The sequence below is a fragment of the Python bivittatus genome, unplaced genomic scaffold (assembly GCF_059951505.1).
Source record: "Python bivittatus isolate LINGU-HERP-01145 unplaced genomic scaffold, Pbiv_v1 ctg000160_np1212, whole genome shotgun sequence".
NCBI lineage: Eukaryota > Metazoa > Chordata > Lepidosauria > Squamata > Pythonidae > Python > Python bivittatus.
Genome location: NW_028277076.1, coordinates 5,418,156 through 5,428,411, shown reverse-complemented (window position 1 = coordinate 5,428,411; position 10,256 = coordinate 5,418,156). Strand labels below are relative to the sequence as shown.

At 50.3% G+C, this 10,256-nt stretch overlaps 1 protein-coding gene across 5 annotated transcripts in view; it reads left to right on the top strand.

Annotated features, from left to right (window-relative positions):
• The first annotated feature begins 812 nt into the window (after window positions 1-812).
• Window positions 813-10,256, top strand: part of MVB12B (multivesicular body subunit 12B) — a 61,359-nt gene continuing 51,915 nt past the window's right edge. For 2 of the 5 annotated variants that reach the window (XR_015797296.1, XM_088147008.1), the window contains exons 1-2: window positions 827-1,339; window positions 7,960-8,082. Coding sequence is in view for 4 of the 5 variants with exons in the window: in XM_088147008.1 (XP_088003134.1) it covers window positions 866-1,339; window positions 7,960-8,082 (597 nt within the window). In the remaining variant the exon portion in view is untranslated. Of the gene's footprint in view, window positions 1,340-1,363; window positions 1,569-5,655; window positions 6,879-7,959; window positions 8,083-10,256 lie in introns of those variants that run through there. The other 3 variants (XM_088147010.1, XM_007439308.4, XM_088147009.1) reach the window with 3 other exon arrangements.

Below are 10,256 nucleotides of genomic sequence, written 5' to 3'. Positions count from 1 at the left end.
GAAGGAAGGAAGGGAGGGAGGGAGGGAGGGAGGGAGGGAGGAAGGAAGGAAGGAAGGAAGGAAGGAAGGAAGGAAGGAAGGAGAAAGAGAAAGATGAGGGAGGATGGGAGGACGGGAGGGAAGGAAGGAGGGAAGGGAGAAAGGAAGGAAGGAAAGAAAGAAGGAAGGAAGGAAGAAAGGAAGGAGGGACGCAGGCAGGAAGGAAGGAAGGAAGGAAGGAAGGAAGGAAGGAAGGAAGGAAGGAAGGAAGGAAATCAGAGAAGGAAGGGAGAGTGGGAGGGAGACAGAGATAGGATGGGTGGTTGGTAGATAGATAGGTAGATACATAGATAGAAAGGATGGGTACATAGATACACAGAAAGGTAGGTAGGTAGAGATAAATAGGATGGCTGGTAGTACCTAGGCAGAGATGGATGGATGGATGGATGGATGGATGGATGGATGGATGGATGGATGGATGGATGGATGGATGGAGACAGACAGGATGGGTGGTAGGTAAGAAGGTAGATAGGTATAGATAGACAGATAGATATAACTTTGAGTATTCAGTGTGCAAAGGCCAAATTACAAATACGGCCAAATATTAAAACTCCTTGCAAAGGGCGGATGATGCGGGGGTGATGCAGGGGAAAGAGAGGGGCCGCCCAAAGTCGATCACGAGCCGCCACTCGGGGATCAAAGCTCCCCCCGCCCGCCTTTCTCCTAAAGGCAGGCACGTCAACTTGGCGGAAAGGCAGCCGTAGGTGGGCGCGCGCGCCGAGGGCTCCGCACGGCAGCCTCCGCGCCGGGCAGGAAGGCAGCGCTCGGGGCTCCGCGGCGCGCTCCCCCCCCCCCCGCCGCCGCTCTCTGGCTCGGGGCCTGGCGGATGGGCCTGGGGGGTCTTCTTCCCTCGCGCAGCCCGCCCGGCCCCGGCTCGGCGGTGGGCTCTCGGCGCGCTTTGGAGACGGCTGCGGGGCCCCTGGGCGCCCTGGGCGCACGGGAGGGCGAGCTAGGCCGGGGGCGCCCGCCGGAGCAGCCGCCGCCGCTGCTGCTGCAGCAGCCTTGTCCGCTGGCCGCGCTCCTTCTGCCTGGGGCCGGTGGGCGGCGAGGGGGAGGCCGAGCGAGCCAGCGGCAGTGCGGGCTCCGGGAGGCAGGGGGCTCTGTGCTAACGCCGCGGCGGCGAAGGCAGGAGCAACGGCGGCGTCGGCTCGTCGGAGCAGCGCCTGGCTGGGTGGGAGGCGGTGTCAGCTCGCCTCGGCCGCCGCTTTCCTCCGCCCTCGCTCGCCGGTGGCCTCGGCTGCTGACGGGCTGCACCGCTCGGGATCTGCCCGGGGCTGGGGGCCTCGCTCTTGCACGCCCGGTAAGGATCGTCGCCTCCTGCGGGCCCCGCCAGGCCGCCGCCGCCTCCTCCTCCTCCTCCTCCTCTTCCTCCTCCTCCCCACTCGCTGCCGCTTCTTCTTCTCCCTTTCCTCCTCCTCCTCCTCCTCTTCCTGCCTCCGCTCCGGTCCCTGCCCTGCCGGGCAATGAAAAGCTGCTTCTGCCTGAAACGGGGGAGCCGCGACCAGCCGCCGCCAGCGCCCCGGGCAACAGTTAAGTGTCTCCCCCCAAGGCCTGGCTGCCCCCCACTGCTCCCTCATCCCGGGCTGGGCCCTGCGCCCTCTCCTCCCTGCGCCCCTCGTTCTCCCTTCCCTTCCACTAGATGCCCCTTCTTGGGTGCATCGGGGGACCCTTCTCCCCCTACGAAACCGGGGACGGGAGCGCGGAGGCCTGCAACCATTTAACCTTCGCAGCGTTCGGGCTTGTGCATGGTGGTGATGGGGGAATCTCTCCGCTTCTTTCCCCGTTCTGGAAAGAGGGGCTGCTCTCCCTTGTTCAGGGTCTGCAGAGCGGGGCTTGGGACGGGGGAGGGGGAAGATCCTGCAGAGATTCAGAACAACGGACTGGCTTTGTCTTCTGCCTAAATCCCCCCCCCCCCTTTTCAGTGCAAGGCGAGAAAATATCTCCCAGCCAATCAACGACCACAACCCAGGGAGGCACGCCTGCTCTTTGAGTCACAAAAGCTCCAATCCCCGAGCTTCCTGGTGCTGTTTGGGGGTTCTGGGCTCCCTTGTTGGGGGAATGTGGAAAAGCCCCTAGGATCAGAGCTTGGAGGTCAGCAGCTTCTGCTCTATGCACTAGGGCCTTTCTTTTAAAGGCAGGGGAAGGAGTGAAGTTCAGTTGGACAGCCCGGTCTCTTACACGCTGGGCTCCCTGCTCCCCCCTGGAATGGCACCTGAATTGGGTGTCCTCCTGTTTGAACCTTCCCGGTATCGTCTCTCAGCTTCCTTAGTTCCCACCCTGCATGGGATCCTCTCTCCGACCCCGGGTTGGAGCCACTGTGCTTCAATTTTCTAGGGGGATGGGGCTGCAAGTTTGAAAAAGCGGGTGTCTCAGTGGGTTGAACAAGGAAGAGAGTCTTTAAATGCGAGAAAGCCAGCTTTTCCCACCCCTCTCCCCTCGAAATTGCATTGCAAACCTCCAGTGTTGCCCTTGAGAGATCTGAAAGTGTTTGTTTATCAACACACCCCTTCCACCACAGCCACTGAGTATCTTTATTAATTGTGTTCACTTTAAAAAAAGGCTACTGTTTGGCAAATCAAGGTTAACCAGGGCTAGGACACGAAAAGCTGAAGTGAAGCCAGGAAGGGCTGTAAGGTAGTGAACCACTTACAGCTTTGTGAGAAGTTGGCAATATATAAATATTGGAAAGAAAGAAATACGTTGGCTGTAAATTGGTATTGGCCTCGTTCAGTCAACCTGGTAAGCTGTAATGTGGTTTCCTTGTTTGTGACAAGAGGATGTTGCCTTTGTAAACTGTAAGCGATGGGATGTAAACATTACAAAATTCTACTGTAGCAAGTTGTGATGTATACAATTCAGCCGGTTGTGTATTCAGTAAAGCAACAATTCAGCAAACTTGAGGTGCAACCCACTGGATTATGTCTTGACCTCCAGAACATCTCAAAGCCATCTTTGACCCGGGTTTTAATGTAGCTGATTTTGGGGGACTGGGGGGTTTAGTGTCTTGTGCGAAGTAAATCTTTATTTATTTATTAAATTTATCCCCGCCCATCTCCCTCTAATGGGGGACTCTGGGTGGCTCACAGCTCATTAAAACAATAAATATACAATTACATGAAACCTGAAACCTGTACATAATTTGTCCACCGTGGTTGAGGAATCTCCGTGATGTGAGAATCTAGCCATGGGGTCCTGGACAAGCCCTGTTTCACAAACTGAATGCACAATGTCTGAACCTTATCCAGGCATAACAGCGCACAGACTTTTCCGTATGGTCTAGCTACTCTTTCAGTTTTCCTACGAGAGGCAGTGGGCTTTGATTTGCATTATCGTAACAATATTAAATATCCCCGCTGAATTCCTTGGAATGTTTGCAGTTAGACCTCTGAGGCTTCGCTTGTATGCAGAACAGCTTTGGGGTCCCTCCCATCCTACATCCCTTGAGATAGGGAAACTGAGGAAGGCTTGGGGTAACTTTGGGGAGGACGTGTCAAGGCACAATACGGCCTTCTCCCGTGGCAGGAAAAATAGCACAAAGGAGTTGCAAAAAATGGTCCTATTTGATTGTGGTGTTTGTGGGTGCATCGTCAGAGGGCTGCAGTGTGAGTCCCCCTTTCTAGGAATATAGGCATGCATTTATGGGCATTTATATACATAGAGGAGTTGGAGTAAATAAGTATGGGGGGCATAAATATATAGGGGCAGAGGCTGGAGTGGAATGCAAAAGTGAGTAGTTCAGTGAAGGCTTAAGTATTTTAAACAGTCGAGAATCCTGAAGCCACATTTCCTTCCTTCCTTCCTGCGGGCGGCTTAATGGAAGTTTGAAGCTTCCGTTCGTGCACCGCTGATAAAGGGCATCTTTCCTGTTTGCTAACAATGCCAGTCCTGGGGGGTGGGGTGGAGAAATAATCTACTTCTCTACACCCCCGCCCACCCCGCCAGTCTAGGTCCCTCCAACCACCTAACCTTCCACCTGGACCAGAATTGATTCAGTTCTAACTCTGGAAGATGCACTCTTTGGAAGCTCTTGATGGAGTTTGAGGCCTCACTTGATCCCCCATTTTTCACATTTGGATTCAGCCTGTCTCAGTTGGACGACCATTCACTTTTCCTGCTAGATAGCCCAAATCTGCTCCTACTTGGTCTTCCAGCCACACCTTAGGGCAGCCTTTCTGAATGTGGGCCCCTTTAGATGTGTTAAACCTTAACTCCTATTATTTTGGTCCAGCTGAGGCTGATAGGAACTGGAGTCCAATTGGGAGGGATTCTTACTGGGGGAAATTTCTTTTCAAGTCCTCCTCAAATGCTTGGCAGATTTCCTCTCTGCCTGCTGTCATTGTGCTGATTCCACCAAGGAAGGCAAGTTTTGCTCATCCTCTTTATGAGTAAGTGTGCCAGAGATGCTGTGGCAGGCCTTAGGTGTGGCTCAGATTGGCTTCATGGCCGATGCAGTCACGACTATTATGGGTGGCTGGATGTTCAGCGTTTACACGATCACCTTAAGAAATTAAAAAGTGTTTGCAAACCAGGGACGGAGGGGGAAGGCATTTAACAGGCTGTGAACATTAAACATAAACTGGGTTCCTGCAGCATGCAAGGCCAGAATACAGTTTACGCTACATGCAAGGTAAGCCCTGGCCAGAGCAGATTTTCTGAAAATAAATTGTGGAGCGTTGACATTGGCCAAAAGCATGTCATGCATCCAGAAGCTTGATTTTATACAGGCCTCTGCATTAGAAAGAAAAGAGCAGGTAAAAACGGAGTGGTGAAGCTTTGAGGTCAGCCACGGAGGGATAGCTGAGCCACAAGAGAAACTCATACCTGCAGGGTTAGAGTATTGTGACAATCTCATTTTTGCGCACAAGAGATTTAGGGTGGCAGGGATCTACCCATGTGAAGCAGCCTTGGAGCACATTCAGAGATGGACGTTGAGTACCCTCTCTGCGCCCATCAGAAGAGAAAATGATTGGTATCTTGAGCACTTCGAGAATTCAAAACCAGGTTGCTGGCACCGGTGGGGGGGGGGCTTGCTTATTGTTCCTCTGATCCCCCTCCCCATTATTCATCCCAACAGGCCAGCCTCTATTCACATCTTGCCTCTTCGCCTTCACCAGCCTTCTTTACAGGCCTTTGTGAATCCAGCCGTAAAGTCGATGTGAGTTTCCTGCATGCATGTGCACACTTGCACACATGCCTGCTCTGGGTCACACACACACACACACACACACCCTCCTCCACGCCCCCCCCCCCCCCGGAAAGCTTTTGTGCTTTTCAGGCTGAGAAAAGGTTTCACTCTCTCTGCCATCCGGAACTCAAAGAGAAGAGGATCTTGGCAGTTTTTAGCACCTCTCGGGGGGTGTGTGTGTAAAAAAAAAGTATCTGTTTGCCAAAGTACACCAGGGATTCTTCTCGCACACACACACACGCACACACACACATGCACAACTCAGACATTTGGGAGAATGTAGGTGACAGCTCCCCCATAAGGTGACTCGGAATTGCGTCCTTATGGGACAGTTCACAAGTGTGAAATACAGTGATAAACCTGATCTTGCTTTGAAGTGCTATGGTGGGGTTTTTTTAACCTGAAACCTACTTTAAAATAATGATAAGGATAATAATAATAATATCACATGTCTAACCTCTACCAGTTCTGTGTGGATGAAGCTGGTAGGTTGTAGCGGGAGAGGAAAATCGCTGCAAATCCTGGAGCAATTGTCTGCTTTATTTTATTTAGCTGATTTTTTTTCCTTTAATGCTTAACTGAAAAGGTAGCCTGGCGGCTTAGAAATATAAGCAGTGGTACATGCTCTCTTTATTTTGGTTAGTTGATTTTTAAAGAAGTTCAGTTGAAACCGTTCTCTGAGCGGCTTAGGAATATAAGCCCCGATCCAATCTTTTCCCTTGAATGTACACTTTAAGAAGCATGGCATGCAAGGAAAACGGGATGGGGAGGGAGGAGGAACAAAATAGCAAGCTCAAGCCATCCGTTCTTCAAGCCTCGATCCTTATCCTAGTGGCTGCTGGCAAGATCACTTTTGGGGAGCTCTTTTCTTCTTCTAGCTCTGGAAGTTTGTGGAAATTGATCTCTGCGTTAAAATATCAGGGAGCTGAAAGGCTGCCCAGATGCTTGGAAAATCCCTTTTGTTCTGCTCTGGGGTTTTATGTTGCCCCTTTGGGCTGTGACCAATGGGGGAAGTCCGCTGATCCCCATTGAAATGGACGCCCTGTGCCTTATACTGCCTTGCAAGGAAGCGTCTCCAAACAGTTCTTAAAATGTTTTGCAGAGCAGAGGCCAAAGTGATTTTCAGCATCTGCCATGCAGTACAATGATTAGTGCATGCTCCCCTCCCCTTCTTCTTTGCACATTTTAGAAAGGAACTTTGCCCAAGGAATTGAAGGGAAACCAAAGGACCACTGAAAGAAACCATTCTTCGTCTTTTTTTTTTGCTGCTGTGATGGGGTTGATCCTCCCCTTTCCTTCCAGGAAATGTCACAGCTGGGTCTTCGGGGGAAAGAGAATCACTGGCTCTTTCTTGAGATTAGGGACCTCTAGGAGGGTCATTCCAGGACCATGCCCGTGGCAGGAGGCAAAGCCAGCTTCCTTTCTTTTTTTCAACAAGCCAGAGAATCGTGGTTTTCTTTGCGGGGATGCGGCTTGGATGCGAGGGAGAGTTGGGGAACAGGAAAGCGTAGTCAGATACCTCTCCCAGTGGGGAAATTGGAATGGAGGAAGGGCAAGCCAGCTTTCCTTTCTCTGCAGTCTTCAAGAAAATGGTGGCTTTGTTGCTCGGAATGAGAGGACAGAGGCTGAAAAAATGAGAGGCGTTATCTGCCAGGTAGCACACCAGAGGAGGTATAATGGTATATGGGAATGACCTTGGGAGCCGGAGCCGGAGGAACAGTCGGATAAGAGGCAGCTGAGCCCTCAGCAGGAATGTGGGCCTGGTAAACATCTCAGAAGGGACCCTCCCTAGTTTCTTGGTCTGTAAAGGTGAGGGGGGAAGAGAGGTACTTTCAGACTTGCGAGATTCTGTTAACGTCACCTTACAGTAAAGTTAGAACTAGCACTTCTGGGCGTGCTTCTTGTCTGGACTACCTCGCAAGGCTGACAGGAGGAGAAATAACACCTGCCTCTCTTAAAAGCAGGGCTGGAGAGTGTTAGCAGGGGCAGAGATGGGGTTTCCTCTCTGCTCAGAGCGAGAACAAAACTGTGAATTAGAATCCATGATCATTTCACATATAGATGCAATTCTTTGGGTTCCAACATAAGCAATCCCATACCGACTAAATTTGCACATGGAACCAAATCACCCACTCTCGGTCACCCATTGCTCTCTATACCAGTGTTTCTCAACCTTACCAACGTTAAGATGTGTGGACTTCAACTCCCAGAATTCCCCAGCCAGCCAGTTAAAGTCCGCACATCTTAACATGGCCAAGGTTGAGAAACACTGCTCTAAACCAACATGTGATTTGGCTGCCTTGAGTCCTGGCTCAGCCACCATGGTTTGGAAACAGAGATGGCTGAACAAGCAGAGGCAATTAGTGGTCTCCCGACCCTAGGGACTAGAAACTTGGAAAAGACCAAAAATGAACGGAGATGTTACTTTCTGGAGATCTTCCAGAGAGGGGGCAGGTGTGAGCTTGGGCACAACGGCTGCCCTTTCTTGAAGAGCCTATCACCCTTGAACTGTCTGTGTTCTCGAATATCGTTCTTCCTGCTGAAAGGGTAGCTCTGATCTGATGGAAACTGCAAACTTCTCAGAATAGCAAGCCAGAACAAGCAACGCCTTATCAGTGGCAGAAAATTTGGCAGGGAAGGGCCCAGCCCATACAGCTGTTCAGGCAGTTTCTCAAATCACCAGCTGGCGGGTTGCCTTCTGACCTCTCTGTGCCTCTGAACCCTTGTATTTTCAGGATCAATCCACAATGCCAGAGGTTAGAGAGCTCACCGATGCTTTGCCCAACGTGCCCATGGACCCCATCACCGGCGTCGGCGTCGTCGCCTCCCGGAACCGAGCCCCTACCAATTACGACGTCGTAAGTATGAAGTCAACCCAACCATTGCCTGAATTCTTGCCTTGGTTCCTTTCTCCTTTTTAAACGCCCCTTCATGTTTGTATAATGCAGCGTTTCTCGACCTTGGCCACTTGGAGATATGTAGACTTCACCTCCCAGAATTCCCCAGCCAGCATGCTAAGGAATTCTGGGAGTCGAAGTCCACATGTGTTAGCTGGGGAATTCTGGGAGCTGAAGACCACACGTCTTCAAGTTGCCAAGTTGAGAAACGCTGGTATAATGCAAGCAAATTGCTTTTCCCTGGCATGGAGTGTGCAATGTAGGTTTATTCTTAAAAGGGGCATGGAATTCTGTGTGGCTGAATTCTCACAGAATTCTGAAGCCCTAAACCTGGTTAGCAAAGCATCGTAGCTGTGTTCACGTGACCTAGGATGCCCAAGCAAATAAACCATCATCTGAGTCCATTGGATAGGCTGTTTCCCCTATGCTAAAGCAAGGGCTGGGTACCCCAAACAGGGAAAGACATGAATCACCCGTTTTAGCACCGTGTGAGAATGTAGCTTAGCTGTCCCCCAACTGCCATGCAGAAATTGATCCTGCTTCGGTGGGGTGTCTTCTCCGTCCCCAGCTTTCTCTGCCTTGTCCTTTCAGCGACATTTAGCAGTCCTTCCGATCATGCCACACCGGTTGCTGCTCAGTTCTTTTTTCTTAGAGCAATTTTAAAATTAAACTCGTTTTATTTTAAAAAGGGTTTATTTTAAAGAATGTTTTGAGAGTTTATTTTAAACTCTTTTCTTAAAGCAATTTTAGAATGAAAAAGGGGGATGGAAATTAAAAACCGCACGCGCCTTGCTAAGTTCAATAAAAAGGAAGCTGAGTGGTTGATTGAATGGCAGGTATAACAGCACGTGGAGGCAGTTGTCAGCTGATTGTTTTCAAGCCCCCATGAGGACTAGTGGCTTAAAGAAAATCTGATTTATGCTTACGGAAGTATACTTAGAGGGGGCTGTGTTTTATTTTCAGCACCATCCCTGCTTTTTGCCACAGACTGCTTTCCAGCCTTGGGGGCCTTTATATATCTGGCTTAAATGTTCGTTTGTTCGTGCAACCTCTCATTCTGCAATCAGCCACCATTGCTGGCTTTTTGCCCCGAGCCCTAGCTGCATACTGTGCAAAAATGCAAGCTCTTGAGGGCTCCTTGGGGGTTGCTGCTGTGGTCCTATTTAAGGTGGTCATAGATGTCGATAGCAATCTGCATCTCCGGTTGTAGCTTCTTAGCCAAACCAGCACCCTCTAGCCGCGGGATTTGTTTGGAGGGCCTGACATTTTTTTTAGGGGAAGCCAAACCCCTAAAATGAGGAGAGGTCCAAAGAACTTGTTTTCAGGGCCAGGAGGTGGAAGAAGGAATGGAGGAGAAAGGATTTTGCAGATCAGCTTTGCAGGAATCTCAAACAGGAGCGTTCTCTTCGGGGCTACTGTACTTCCTCATACTTCTGGGCTGCTGATAAGGGAGTCCTGAGTTTGGCACTTCAGATTCCAGCAGGCAATTTTTCTTTCTCTTTTCTTTTTTGCAAAGTGAGAAGCAGAAAACCGGCTGTTTAATAGCCGGGAGCAAAAAGAGAGGGAAGAACTTGCTCCATCAGGGCGGGTGGGGAAAATATGGACGTTGATGAACTGTGGCTGAACTGGATAGCGAAAGTGGTGTAAATCTCAGCTCTTGATTCCAGTTTGCTAGAAAGACTTCTCGGGCCCTAAAGATGTCTAAATAGTTATCTCAGTTTCTCGATGGTGGTTGTAGAAATGGAGTTGTAACCCTGCCCGCCCCACAAACCACACCCAACTCCTTGTAATTCCACTTTGAGTTGATGCAGTTGGTTTTTTGCTTTTACTCGGCATGTTGATGTCAACAACAACAATAATTTGTATTAATCCCTTTATTACATTTATATTCATTTATCAAATTTGTATGCCACCCGACTCCCAGCAACTCTATGACCTTTTTCATATAGTCAAATATTCCCAGTTTTGGAACTGGTGCAATATGATTTGGGCGACATGGTTGGCACGATTTGAATCCAAGGGGCCAAGTTGCTAGTCCTCAGGGTTCCAACAAGAACCTTTCAAGGGCAAGGAGGATGAAAATGCCAGAGTCAGTCATTTTACCTGATCGGGTTGGTGAGCTCCTGACCCAGCTG